Source organism: Azolla caroliniana, unplaced genomic scaffold (assembly GCF_043228905.1).
Source record: "Azolla caroliniana isolate FFs.n. ecotype wild unplaced genomic scaffold, voAzoCaro1.0.p SCAF_1, whole genome shotgun sequence".
Taxonomy (NCBI): domain Eukaryota; kingdom Viridiplantae; phylum Streptophyta; class Polypodiopsida; order Salviniales; family Salviniaceae; genus Azolla; species Azolla caroliniana.
The window spans coordinates 24,742,809-24,757,949 of NW_028230436.1; the positions used below are offsets into that span (position 1 = coordinate 24,742,809).

Consider the following 15,141-nt stretch of genomic DNA (forward strand, 5'->3'; position numbering starts at 1 on the left):
TCCGTGGCCCATTCCTTGTAATATTTGTGAACTTCAATCATTCTAAAGATTTGTTGCATTTTTACAAAAATCAATTCGTAATTATTCTAAATTGACTACGCCATTAATTGACCTTTTACTATGCCACCACTTGAGGAAATGTTTGTGCAAACTCAGTTTTTTGCTGCAATACTTACTATTAACATTTGCCATTTCATGATTTACGTTTATACCTCAATATATAAACTCATTGGAGGTAGTGTTGGTGGTCAACAATTGGTTGAGAGAAGTTGTACTATGATTATTGGTAATTCATTTAAGGGGAACTCCATTTTATTTTTTTATTTTTTTTCAAAAAAATCTCCTTCCATTAGTTATAAAATTTTACATATGAGAGTATTATATACAAATCCTTGTAGGGACACGATAGTTCCATCTTATGTGGAGCCCATTGACTCAAGAAAGGGAGAGGACGACCATTGTTGGATGAAGGCTAGTCATTGTCTTTCAACTCCATTGGAGCCGCCCTTGAGGCCATCGTATTGGCTCTTTAGAGTGGACACAACTTCACACCATATCTCTTGCATTAACATTAGTGGATGCACGGTTTGGTTGGAGAAGACCTGTTTACACCGTTGTTTCCATAGACGCCAAAGAGTTATTGGGTTGACCAATTCCAACACGACTTGAGATTTGGCATTAATAGGAGTTGAGTGGATATTGGCGATGGTGGAAAAAATAACCTCTTGTGTTTTTATCACCAAAGTCATCCCCTCCTTTTGATGCTCATACCTATCAACTGGGACTTGCCATGATAACCAACATACATTTCCCCACTTGATTGTGTCTTGCACCTAGCATAATTGCAATAGGCGGCCAACCCCCTGCCATATTCGATGGGTCTCTGGGCAGTCCCACAGAGCGTGTCACATTGATTATGTTGCATTTGGGCACGCTACACAATTAGGAGAGGTAAGGTTCCCACCCTGCCATGCTCCAACCGGTAGTGATTTATGTATTAATAGCCATTGGAACGTGGTAATTCGCCTTGCATGTTGTTGTTTCCAGATTTTCTGCCAAACCTTGGTGATAATTGTGTGAGGAACATGATATGTGTTCCAAACCTTTGCAACAACCAGCTCTCAGGCAGCTTGAGCGGCTAGAATGTGACGATCCAATCTAGTAGTGAATTGGAAGAAAGACGTTGCTTCCTTGACCTGCATAAGGATCGTGCCATGTCTATTGCAAAGGTTCCCAACTAACCTTACGCAACCATGTGTTTTCATGCGTACATATGTGCCATTCTTGTTGTACCTTGATTGGATCGGGATCTACAATCCATTTATGAACAGTATATGCGAGTACTCAAATTGCCATATTGAATGTTAGTGTCTCATTGTCTCGCAATTCAGAGCCTTCGAGTTTGGCCGGTGTTTCCCTACCTCTTGGGATCAAAGAACCCTCCTCCTCATAGCCTAGATCCATTTCTCCATTGTCATCCTTTGATTAGAAGCTTCCCTAAGTAGTAAAGTGTTAATGATTTCAGATCTCATAGTCCATCCGCCCTTGATTCCATGGAGTATGTTGGCTTGATCTTGTATTTGCAATGACATAAACCGTCTCCAGCATTCTATGCTTTATCCTAGACCTTCTGCAATGGATCCCCATGACAACCCCTTAGTTGATCCAGTTAGTTGATCAGATTCATCTCTGATACATGGGTTCCATAGGATACGTTGACTAAGCCAAGCAAGTTCAGAATTAGGTTGATCGCACTTGAGCCCTCGTCTAATTTCACACCAAGCCTTCCACATGGAACTCCAATATTTTTAGATGGTTGAACAATAATGAAGGATGATTGTTTGATTGCCCAAGGCTTTTGTTGGAGCTATCCCCATCGTTTTTATACTTAGGGATAAATATATATTAATTTTTGTTATTTCTTCGTGTCTATAACTTATATGTGTATCATTTATAAGTGTACCTCATCATGGTTTCATCTATTTGATTAGTATAGCTTCACCAATTATGTATTTGGTTGATAGTAAGATCTATTGAGCTCACTCACGCATAACCCAATATTTTCAATATCCCCTTACTTCTTCATGGAAGGATTTAGTTAGGAATTCAAGGTACTAATTCCAATAATGTAAGCATGCATCAAACCACCTAGGAACTCCCTCTCTTTTTAGAAAAAACAAACACCAATCCTTCTCTATGAGAAAACATCACGTGTAGATTTGCTCCATATTGAAAAGAAGTACTTGATAGGGAAATATTGTTTCCGTTACCATGGTTTTTGTTACCATTTCTAAAAGAATGGCCTCCATTTCAAAGCAAATTGAAGATCATGTGCTGGCATATACCCACTCATCTAGCCAAGTCTTAAAGTGTACTAAGTTGTTCAATATTATTCCCTCATACAAATTATGTTAGAATGTTATTAAAGAAATACAAAAAGTTTCATGATTGGCAACAGCATAATTATTGCAAGATAAATGTTCACATAGAATGGCATTTCTCTATTGGAAACTACACACTCCAAAAGCAAGAAAACGTAACCAAATTCACTGTGCCATTAGAAATTTAGTGTTACGAAAAAATTAACAAGGGCACAAACTTTCATTATCTGTGTAACTTGCAAGAATCGAAGACTATAAAAATGGAGTCGTACAAACAAACAATCCCAATGATCTACAGGGGTCAACAAGATAAGATAAACACCACATAGAAAAGAGACCATGTTCCATACACCGTGGAGCACAACCTTTTGTCGTTTACTCAATTACCACTCGTTTTCTTAACATTAAGCACATAAAATATTATACTAGCAAACCACAAGGAACACTTTAACAACACTCAGACAATCATAATGTCACATTTAATTAGACATTTCCTTTCGCATCAAGTATTCTTGCGTGTTCTTCATGAGACAAGAATGCGGGATGTTTCTTCTACACATTATAATTATCACAAGCAAAAATTTGACAATATCAAGTTCGAGAAATTTCACTTTTTTATTTTCTCAAACTTTTTTCCATCTTAAAAAAGTGACTACATTACATATACTGTATGTGGTTGTGTAAAGAATGGGGTTATAATGAGGTTATGATTGAAAAGGTGTGAACGGATTAAGTTAATTGCGAGATGAAGGCAAGGGTTTTCCTTGAAGGAATGAGGAGAACAAAGCCAGAGCTCTCTTGGGTTGAAGGACCGGAACTTCATGGCCTGCCCCCCGTACTGTAGCGAATGTGAGTCCTTTGTACACTTGTGTCCATCCAGCCACCTACAATAAAACCCATCTAATTTATAGTCATGGCCAACCAAACTTCCGTAGTTTTTAAATTTAAAGCATGGTTTGAACTTTGGAAGGCAGCTTATGTATAGGAAAATCACAAAAGTGTACATACTTGTCCTTCGTTGACCCATGGATACCATGGCTTCCTTATCTTCAACCCAAGCTTTTTGAGCCAAAGCCTAGTGCCCGAGACAGGAACCATTGCATCCTGGTCCCCACTACACAACACAAAAACATGTTTAGCCAACTTCAGCGAGCCACCAAGTAAAAGATTTAGTCATGACCAAGTTATAGAGAATGCTACAAGTTTACCTATAAACCCATATCCGTAGACCGGAAGCAATTAGCTCCCGATAAATGGGCAATACGGAGTCGACTCGGTCATGCCAATTGTCGAGGATTTCATAGCTATCACAGCAAACAATGGACCATATTAGAAGCCATGATTTTCACTATGTGACATAACATGCTTTAAAAGGAGGGGGAGGGGACACCATTGTTAGGTTAGTTATACACATAGACAATATATACATGTGATGATCATCTTCGTCACATGTATGCCCGAACTCGTAAACGTTAAAAATCACATAGGCCACAAGAGCGTCACATACTTTGCCGTCCCCGATGGCATGCATTATTCATGTAAGTAAGCTAACTAGTAATTCAAAGAGCCAATGTTATATAAGGTGTAGGAGTTTACTTGCAAATCATCCACGGGCCTTTTACGATGCCGGAGGTGTTCGCGTGGAAGGCCTTCTGGACATCGATCCGGTTGAAGTAAGTGTCGGCATAGTTGGGTGTGCACGGATCATAGCCAGTCCACCCACTCGTTAACTATCACTCACATACATACACATTGGTGTCCTTAGCAATGCATGATGCTCTAGACTCATGAAATGTGTCGGGGTGGGGGGGGGAGCTACTCACCAGGTTCCTCACATACATCAACCCTGTGACCTTAGAAATGCATCATACTCTAAACCCTAAAACCTAAAATCATGAAATGTGCCTGGGGGCTACTCACCGGGAAGCCTGGGAGCTACTCACCAGGTTCTTCACATACATAAACCTTGTGTTCTTATTAGCAATGCATGATACTTTCAACCCTAAACCCTAAACCCTAAACTCATTGAATGTGTCAGGGGGGGCTACTCACTGGGTTCCAGTGTTTGGGGACGGTGGTAGTTTGGGAGGACTGGTAAGGATCGGGGGTGAGGCATATGGGCGTGTAGATCGTGTGAAGGTCAATGTTGCCGACCTCCCGATACGCCTTGTCGAACCACTTCTGGCATGCCTCCGAAGCCGGCGCATCGTGGCCGCCCCGGCATGACCACAGGAGCCCCTCGTATGTCTCGTCCGAGATGAGCGCGTGAGACCAATAGAAGTTTATTATCCCTTCCTTATCACTTCCCGAGTCCGTGACCGCATTACCGACCTTGTGCCGGGAAATCAGACAAAAACCAAACATGAAAGAGAGCATGTCCAATGTTAAGGACATTCATAACATGTGCATGGCCTTCCATCTCTTTACATTATAAAATTTGTTTTTTTTGTTTTTTAGTTCAGATTGTGCCTGTATCATGTGATTTCTGTTAAGCCATTCAATGAATTCTTACCATGAAGCCCTTCAGATTAATCAATGGTGTCGTGGAAGTAGCCTTCCCTAGCCTCGCATTGTGCTTGTGTATCATGTGGGCCAATTGGGGAACATAGTGCCCTGCATTTTTTTGGGGGGCAGATCAAATGCACATGGAACAATCAATCCTTTGCATTTAGAGGTAGGTATAAATCACCATTGAAAATGGTAGTCGATTGACGGATCAACTACCCTATAAATGGCAGAATTAGGTCATAGAAATGGCATGGCCTACCTGCATAGCTCTCCCCTGTAATGTATAGATCCCGGCCCCTGTACTGAGGGAATCTCTCCAGCCACGCCATTAAAAAGGCAAGAGAATCCTCGGCTGAATGAATGAATACATAAAGGAACATGACAGAATCAAGCATTGAATTTTAAGAGTGACTGCATAAGCATACATCTGAACTGATTAGATCTGAAACGATGTGATTCGATTGGGGATTTACCAGTCCTCGCATCGCTGGATGTCTTGTAGTCGATGGAAGTGTTGGAATAGGAGTAGCCCACCCCAGCAGGTGACTCCAGGAACAAAACATTGGCCACTGTGGATCAAAACAGACAGGTGTCGCTCAGGCTAATGACAGAGAAAGCCATGGAAAAAAAAATTGAAGTGTGTGTGTGTGTGTGTGTGTGTGTCTGCAGGAGTGTATCTGCATTTTATACCTTGAGTCCATGCGTAAGGATTGGAATACAAGGCAGTTCCATTGGGATGGATTTTGAAGGGCCCCAATTCCTCCATTCCTCCATACCCCATGGATGAGCATCCTGGACCTGCAACCAATCGAATAGCAATCCATCATTGTAATCATCATCATCATCATCATCATCGTCATCGTCACTATTCGTCTGATTTTCTTTAACGGATGAGGAGGAGATGTGGAATGTCTAACCAAGTCCCCCCTAAACCCTAAACCGACAAACCGATAAAGAGGGCAATAATACCTCCGTTGAGCCACAGCACGAGGGGAGATGTGTTTTGATGCAGATTATTGCGGTTATGGAAGGACGTGGCCTCAACCAGCCAGTAGAAGAGGGCCCTGCCCGCGGATTGATTGACAGTGACATAGCCAGCATACTGTATCAATGACAGGGTTTCCTGCGGTTGCCCTGGGAGCTCATACACCCTGTCTGCCATGGCCTCCTCCTCAGTGCTAACTGAGCCGCCTTTTACCCTAGCCCTCTCCTGATTATCATCAGAAACAGCCGCTTCTCCCTTCCGCCCAGCTGCCCCTGAGAATCTGGTGGCCATTATGAAGCCAACCATGAGCAATGCACAACAGCATTTGAGGGATTTACCTCTCTCACTCGTCATTGTCATGGCCAGGATTATTTGTTGCTGTTATATATATATATATATATCAGCAAAACATGGGATGGGAACGTGAAGAAGCTATTATTTATGTGTGTATATATACACATCTACTGATAGATTAGTAGCGACATATATGTATGTATGTATGTATGTATGTATGTATGTATTCAGATGAGAATGAAATGAAGGGACTCTGAGCGAATTTAGAGGCAGACAATCCAACCCTCCTCAGCAAGCTTCATTGGTCAGCCTCTGTATGTATAATGTAATGTATGTTATGTATGGATGTATGCATGCATGTATGTTATGTATGCTATGTATGTATGTATCGATAGATAGATATGAATCAAATGTCGCTACTTTCATCAGCAGCAGCATTTATTGCCCAATTCTGTATTCTTCTTCTTCTTCTGAAAGGAGGGGCAGGCAGGCGGTCGTCGACGATTGAGTGATAGATAGATAAATAGAAAATTAAACAATGATTTGTAGTGAGATGCTACGAATATATCTACTACATATCTAGCTAGTAGCATTACAAAATCTTTTTCTTCCTTGTCTACAGAGAGAGAGAGATGTAGATATTATTATGGAGTGTGTGGGTGTCCCTATCAAGAGTAAAATTAGTTTAGAGCTACATATATATATATATATATATATCTTCTATGTATCTATCTATCAGTATCTATCTATGGTCATCTATGTACATACATACATACATACATAGTGGAGGTGCAGAGACAAGGCAGTAGTAGTGAAGGAGGAGGAGGAGGAGGAGAAGGAGAGCTTGAGCTTGAGCTTTTTAATGAATTGCTTCTTCATATTTCGTCTTGCCATGGATGGATGGTGTCTTTCTCTGACACTTTTACACTCTGAATTCATACATACAGAAAAAGAAAGAAAAAGCACAGTAGCAGCAGCAGTAGTACCCACCCCCCTAGTAAAAACAAAAAAGTAATAAATAAAATAATAAATAAAAACGGTATGGTTTACATTTAAAGCCAAATCCTGGTGATTGTTCTCTTTTTCTTTATTTATTGCTCTTTTAATATTTGTTTTTTTATTTTACACTGTTGGTCGTACTTACTTCAACCAGTCTTGTTTTTTGTTTTCCTTATTTTATTATTATTTTTTAAATGTCTTTAAATCTCATTTTTATTGCCTTCGGCGGCGCACGTGGAGGAGGAGGAAAAAAAAAATACAATATTCTAATCATTTATAAAAGTAGCCCTACAGTTTAGATATATATATATATGTGTGTGTGTGAGTGTGTATATTTATAAAAACAAAAGCGGGCCCCAACAATTTCTTTCTCCACAGTAAAAATATTATTCTTAGGTCTTTTGTGTAGCTAAGGTTTTAAATATTTAAGGAGAGGCTCGTGAAACTTTAACATGTGGTAATAATTTTCGTATACACACATACACACACACACGGATCAAAAGCATCAAAAGTTTTGGGCGTCGAATCGATCCAACAAAAAAGAGGCCACAACCGGCTGACCATATTCAAATCTTGTGTGTCAATGATGGCCCAATGGGGGGCATCAATTCATTTCATTGCTTTTCGGGAAATGGAAATTAAGGGGAAGGAACTTTTTTGTGGTGGTTCTTAATGAAACGAGGAGGTGATAAATTATTTGCCTTTGTGTTTGCAAGCCTTTTGGGCCTTTTTGGCACTTAGCACGTGCGGCAATCTATCCATATACCAAAGCAATGAACATAAATATAACTTCATGAGGTGCAATTTCATCAATTATAGGAGTAGCAATGTTTTGGGATAAAATCTTCAAATCGGAGAAGCTAGGAAAGTATGGACTTGCTAAGATCAAGCCAGTATGAACTTTTTCTTTCAAATTATTCTGGGCTTGCATTGTTGTATAGGGATTTTGAGGAAAAAATATTTTACCAAAAAAGGCATTACACCACAAGAGGCATTGCAGAATGGTTGAATGGCTTAAGCGAAAAAGTTGGCCTTGGCTAAAATCCATTAGAATGTGAGTTAAGTGATATGGAAATGATATTATTTATTCCATAAAAGGGGTTGGATCCTAACATGTCTAGATAAGTGCAATTTACTCTTTATGTAAGGATCAAAGAATATACTTTTCTTTGGCAAAATAGATGAACTAAGTAAGAGGTATATTCTAGAGAGAGAGAAAGAGATAGATAGTTTATATTATCGTCTTCAGAGGTCAAATATGACCTATGAGACCAAAAATATTACATTTCACATGATACGTGTGAAAGTGAGTAGTGAGTCTTGATGTTCAAAAATTTTACCAATGAATGTTGCAACTGAGAGTGCACATTGTGGTTGTGAGAGAAATTTGTGAAAGGATTGGGCTCGGTCGAAGAGAGAGAGAGAGAGAGATACATAAAAGACAATAATAAACTCTACTAATTAGAAATTGACAATGGTTTGGTTTCGACTTAATCAGTTATTTGGTTTGGGAGACTTCAAACTTAAACCGAACCCGTTCCTAACGTATTAATGCTCAACCAGTTTGGCTTGAGCCATCCCAAACCGAGCTCAAACCAGTTAAGGAAGCTTAAACCTTAACCAAGTTGAACGATTCAAGCTTAAGTCAAGCCGTTGTCAAGTCCTACTTCTAATCAAATAAGGGGGAAGATTATAGTAATAATGAATCAACAATGATCAAGGTTAACGGACATTAGGACCAATCTAGTGATAAATGGGAAAGTGTATGTGATATCTATAATATGCGTTTCATTAATTTTAAGGTGTTACATGCATAACCATAATTAATTATAAGATAGGTTTTCCGTAGTTTTTCCCTAACCTTATGATGAGTACGTGCAAGTCCATTCTTAATGGAACGAGAGTATAAAGTATAATATTTAATTCTTTACTATATGATAACTATTAAGTGTGTAATCAATTGACCACTTCACATATTAAAGTAGTTAAGTATAAAGTATTATGTGCATTCACATTCGAGTATGTTAAATACCATACTTTTGTACTCATTATTTACTATGATATTTATTTACCCTTGAATGACTAGGAGGGCAAAGTAGTGGAGAGGCGTGGTGAAGGCGGATTGATGGAGTTGCATCGGTTCCATTTTGTTGAGAGTCTATTACTAATTAATAGACCAAAATAAAGTAAAAAGAAGGAAAATAGATTGGATAGAAGAACCCATTCCACCCGATGGCCTATACCGTCGGATATTATGATGACTAATACCTTAGAAGAGATAACACGATCGTCGAGACGAAAGCCTAGCCCACACCTCCGATGTCTAAGACAACAACCTTCTGACGTAATGTCCTTATGAGGGTAGCTAAGCCTCATATTTATACCCCTTCCTAGGCCCCTTGAATAGATGTGCCTTTCTAAAAGGTTCTCCATTCATTGGTTGTCCAAATCATGATAGTGCATGAACCTATCATTCATTCTATCCAATCACATTAGTCCCCTCTTTAACATTTGTGAGCATACCCTTCACTTATGTATATACTACTGACCTACCCTCACCTACGTTATGTGTACATAACACATTCTATGGTATGACATATGGCTGTGATGAACATTTGCATCTCCATACATACATACAGCTTTCGTGTGAACGCAAATTGTAAATATCACATGAATATTCATGAATAATATAGCAAACCCATCATCATGCGATCTAAACACACCCCATCATCAATCATAACAATAATAATAATATTAGAAGTAGTATTAGTGATAATAATGTTATTATTATTACTAAAGTGATCACACTCGTCTTGTAAAGTAGACATTTGTAGTGGCCACTAATCACATCCAAATTACTAATTGGCCATACATACATACTCTATAATAAGTAGTGACTAGAAGATATTGGCTTGCTCGGTGACCTAGTCATGCCGTAATTACTAGCCGCTCACCATTTAGAGCTATCGTAATCAAGCACAAGGTTTAGTGGGTGTTAATTCTATTATAGTTAGGCAATTAGCCATGAATTAATCCACACTTCCATTAGAATGGTGGAGAGATGTGGTGAAGGTGGGGAAGAAAAAAGGCAAATCCAACATGGAGGCGTAGCGAAGGTCGATCGTGGAGACATGGTGAGGATCGACATGTTTGGCCCTCTGTTACCTATTCAACCTCTGTCACCCGTTGGACCCTCTATAACGCGATTGAATGCTTGAAAGTGAACGAAAAAAACCATAAACATGTTTGGATAATATACGCATTTGTTTACAAACATATGAAAACAAATGAGTATATTAAGTTCTATGGTGTGAACACACTTGGGCTTAGGGTTTCTACCTATATAAGAAGGCTAGCTACTTTCTTTTCATGAAGGCTTCACTTATGTTGAGACTATGATAATGTGGCTATGGTTCTTATTAGCTAAACCTAAGTGATTCACACGGAACCCAAGGTACAACTTGTATTAACCCTCAATGGTATGCAACATCGAGGAGTTTTAGGCCAGTCTCACACCATTGTTAAGGGGTGGTTGAGTGGTTTAGCACCCTTCTTTCCTTTCTTTGGTCTATAATTCCTTATGTTTTGCTTAATTAATTAATTAGTCTCTAAGACAAGGTATTTCCTATTGATAAAGCCAATAGTGGACTTTATCGCATACACGCATGCACACACACAATGTGGGTAGTTGTGTTGGTTATCTCCATAGACACGTGATAAATATTTGGAGGGTGATCCTCTACCCATTCATTGGAAATTTATTATGAAGTCAAGTATAATGGACCAACTCTTCTAAAACACTTCTTTGAGATTTTGTTGCATAAAACATTTTGTTCAACATTTATTTTGAAATTTTTAAATAAACCCTGTCCATGCATACAATCACAACAATTACCAACATGTTTTATGTTGATATCCTCAACTTTGAGAAACATTAGAAGAAAAAAATGTGAGACATTTTCTAAAGCTATTCAAACAAGCTTAAGCTCGAACTACAACCTAATTCAGAAGCATTGTGCCAAAGAGGTATTTATTATAGCTACCATTTCATTTCTCCTTCATTGGACATGGTTTCAAATGCATGGGAAGTTCTATTTTTCATGTATCCACATGCGAAGAATAACAAGTACTCCATCTATGATTGGAAGAAAACTCAATGCCATTATTTTTTGACGGATTTTACCACTTCAAGTGGGGCTCGTTATCGTACAAAATGCATGGTTGATCAAATTTCCAAGGCACTCATATAAGATTTTTGTTTGCATCTTCCAAAGTATTTGTTAGAGGAAACACAACATATGTAGATAACAAGGGCCTAGTTATTAAATCCACGTGGTAACCCATTTAATACCTTAGTTGATGGATTAGGTGCTCAACTAACGAGGAGTGTTTGTGGGGTAACCTAAGTGCATTGACGGATGTGTTGGGAAAACAGGTCTCTCCATATGTGTGGGGAAAGCGAATCGATCAACAACAACTCAGTCGAGGCCGAAAAATCAACTGGTTCCCGATTTGGTCGTGGCTAAAAATCGGGTAATAATCGATTTGGCTAATAGTCAAATCAGAAGTCGACTCGGGTCTATAATTGTAAATAGTCTCAATGTGCCCTTAGAGGGCTATATTTGTAAATAGCTCATATTGTGTATATGAGTATAAATACATTTAGGGCAAGTAGTTAGGTGGTATGATCATTGTTGTTGAAAACGTTATAGTGTGTAGTTGCCTCTGTAACTAGAATAGGAGTGTGAGACAGAGTGTGAGTAACTCTATCGCCGTTTGTGGACGAAGAAAAGCTCAAGGCCGTTGCCTTGAAGCGTCTTGCTGTATTACTCCTACCATAGTGATTCATTTTGGAGTTTGTGGACGCTTGTGGCTTTTCCCTTGACAAGGTTTTTCCATGTTAACATCTTGTTTCATTGTTTGTGTCATTTTTTGTTTTGGTTTGTTTCTTCTTGTCTTTGCATTTTACTTGCTATCTAGTTGTGGCCGGCCTCTCATTTACAACAAGATGATGGTAGGTGATTGGTAGTGCGGGTGGCAGTGTTGGAGGGTAAGAGGTGCAATTGAACCCTAACCCTAAGACACTTGATCATGATTGTAAAATATGGCTTTTCAACAACAAGCCATTATATGATTTGGAGTGGGATCCATTGGAGGTATGGCGGCAAACACCGGGAACAAACAAACTGAAAATGTTTTTTGAGTACAATACTAAGCTCGGAAGATGTATCATTAGCTCCAAATCGGTGGATGTTGTAACGATTCGCAATAGCTAGAAGATAAAGGTATATCAGATGACCTCCTGAAGTCGTTTTGGAGGAGGCTATGAGCGTTGGATATGCCTGAAAAAATAAAGGTTTGGTTGTGGCTTCTTAGCCAGAAGGCAATATCAATAGGGAGTGGTTGGGTTCCTGTGGTGGTGAGGCTGGTTGTAAGTTATGTGGACACACTTTGGAATCAATCTCTCACTGTTTTTGGAACTGTACAGAGGTGATTAACATTTGGAGTAGAAGCCTTAGAATTGTGGCAACTTGCAGTGTGAACGGGAATGTTGTGTGGGGTTCCATACAGGGTCTGACCCTAAATGGGGAAGCCTGGGGGGAACAGTTAAAACCACAGGGACATGGATTTACAATGTAGAGTGGTAGCATGTTCCTATGTGATGGGGTGAGACCTCGCACAAATTCTGAATTTTTTGAGGAGATTTGGCTTATGGTGGCGTGCTTATTTGGACCAAGCATTGTAGGTTTGTTTTTCAGCGGCAAAAGCTCTCATGCGGTGAGGTGATGCTAAATATCTGGTTCAAACTAGTGGCATGGCTACGTGGATAGTATGACTCAATTAAGGAGGAATCGAATGAAGCAGAAAGGGCAAGGTTTAAGTTTTTGCTTAAATGGGGTGGTTCTCCCATGATGATCAAATCTTCAACGAGGCCTATGTGGAACTACTAGGATCCTAGGGTGGTTGTTTCCGCTGATGGCTCCCAATATTGTACATGGGATGTAAATATGCAGGTATTGCTGAAAAAAGAGTACGTTTGGATGAGTAGAGATTGTGTAAATTGGGGTTTGTTTCAATTTTGTTGGGGATAAGGGTTGCGTGAGTTTTGCTGGGTTTTTTTGTTGGTTTTGGAGTTGTTCCTCTATGCTATATATATTGATCCCATTGTGGATTCGAGTTGAACTTTGTTATATTTGGTTTGCTAACTAATGCGAAGTAGTGTTTCTTGTTTTTGGTAAAAGAAAAACCTTATTGTCATAAAAACTCCATAATGACATATTTCAAATACATAACATATGATCCAATGAGATCTGGAGAAAGTGGGCAATCTTTTTGAACTCCAATAGAGTTGGTGAACATTTTTGAAATTTCATATCCCTAATTCATATAATGTATCATCTTCTTATAGTTCATTAATCCTTTGGTGCTAAGAATTCATTCATACATCTCCAATTATGCTCATGGGTTGTCATATCAAGAGGATTTCTTGAGTCTACATAGGTGACAGTCCCTCACCTTTCAAACAACTTTCCCTACTGTTATGGTGTAATAAGATGATCGATGGTGCTACAATGTAAGAAGATGATTAATTGTGTTGTGGTGTTTTTGAAAACCTTTTCACTCGTATCCATCTTTTCATTTACTTTAGTGTGCACTGTGGATACACAATTTTGTTATTCAACATTTATTGCGAGGATTTCCTCTTTGAGACAATTTATCCATCCCTTAACAATTTGAGGGTATACCTTTGCTACTATTTTTTTATCTTTTTCTAGTGTTCCAACTTTTGAGGGTTTGGCGGTGAATAACGATTAGTAGCACTATAAGTACAATGGACTTATGCATATACTTTTTTCTAAAATGAATTCTTCAAAATGACATCTCTTATGAAACCATCCTATTTTCTATGCTCCCTTCTTGGAGGTAGACCATTGGTGGTGTAGTTATTTTTCTTAGAGAAAATTAAGAATTTCTAGTTTCCACATTGTGAAAATTAAGAATGTTTAATTTTCTTGTTTGAATATCCTTGTATTGATTTTAATGACTTATGGACTTGTTCAACATACATCTTGTTGCTTGATCAAGAAATAAAAACTAACAAACGATGAATGATAAAAAGGGAGAAGGCAAGATTAGTCATCTTGATTCTTGATCCATCCCCAAACCCCATAAGACCGTTATACAAATGGTACTATTGTGCTTAAGCAATCCCAACTCAAGCCCTCAAATGCTTCCAAATGATGGCTCTTACTAGTTGTGGTGGAGTAGTATCTTGTTTTTCTCCTACATGGTCTTGCATTTCATACACATGTGACTAGTGACACAAGTTCCTCAACTCTCTCCAACACAATCCCTTTCAGTGAGCTTATTTGGCTCCTATGAACTTTATTTGGGTTTAAGTGGGTTGTGGGACCTATAGAATGTAGGGGAGATAAGTTAAAGTCAATAGCCTCTCCATGTTCCAATGTGTGTAGAAGTACACATGAAATATTCTTAGAGATTTTTATAATGTATTGTTGTCTTCATATTAATACATTGCCGTACGAAACATCCTCTAATGACATGAAATCTATATGTTAGGCATATATATAATCTCTCTCTACGTATAAGCTTATAACAAACACAACATCTCTCTCTCTAAGGTCGTATAACAAGCACCATCTTTAAAATTGAGAAAGTGTATCAAAATAATGACTTAAAATAATCAAGCCCCCACCTAATGTAATCGGTTCTCTAAAATACACAATAAAATTTTATTCAAAATATTCTTGCTTTGTCTCTCTTTGAATGAATGATTCTTTTTTCATCCTCTCTTTATAGTCTTGCTTTGGTAATGTTCTAATTAATTGTTGTTACCATCATTGATCAAATTTCTCTTATATTCCACGAATAATCTAAAATGTCATAAACCACACGCTCAAATTGTTTTGGCTCAAATTCCATGATTTTTGGCTCAGAAAAGAAATCCTTTAT

At 38.6% G+C, this 15,141-nt stretch overlaps 1 protein-coding gene across 1 annotated transcript; it reads right to left on the reverse strand.

Moving 5' to 3' along the window:
- Positions 1 to 3,033: 3,033 nt before the first annotated feature.
- On the reverse strand, positions 3,034 to 6,262 carry LOC147869233 (putative serine carboxypeptidase-like 23). Its single transcript, XM_087327605.1, has 10 exons — positions 5,859 to 6,262; positions 5,580 to 5,687; positions 5,363 to 5,458; positions 5,149 to 5,241; positions 4,894 to 4,994; positions 4,434 to 4,712; positions 3,978 to 4,111; positions 3,590 to 3,685; positions 3,390 to 3,495; positions 3,034 to 3,265 (listed from the first exon to the last, which is right to left on the reverse strand). The coding sequence occupies exons 1-10, from the start codon at positions 6,232 to 6,234 to the stop codon at positions 3,116 to 3,118; spliced, it is 1,539 nt and encodes a 512-aa protein (XP_087183731.1). The 5' UTR covers positions 6,235 to 6,262; the 3' UTR covers positions 3,034 to 3,115.
- Between the last annotated feature and the right edge of the window lie 8,879 nt (positions 6,263 to 15,141).

Bases quoted from the DNA above. Each gene is read 5' to 3' on its own strand.
- LOC147869233 (XM_087327605.1), bottom strand. From the start codon at position 6,234: ATGACAATGACGAGTGAGAGAGGTAAATCCCTCAAATGCTGTTGTGCA. The intron at 4,112-4,433 runs GTGAGTAGCCCC...TGTGAGTGATAG, and splicing joins TCCCCAAACACTGGAACCCA to TTAACGAGTGGGTGGACTGG. The intron at 3,686-3,977 runs GTAAACTCCTAC...TTGCTGTGATAG, and splicing joins GGCCCGTGGATGATTTGCAA to CTATGAAATCCTCGACAATT.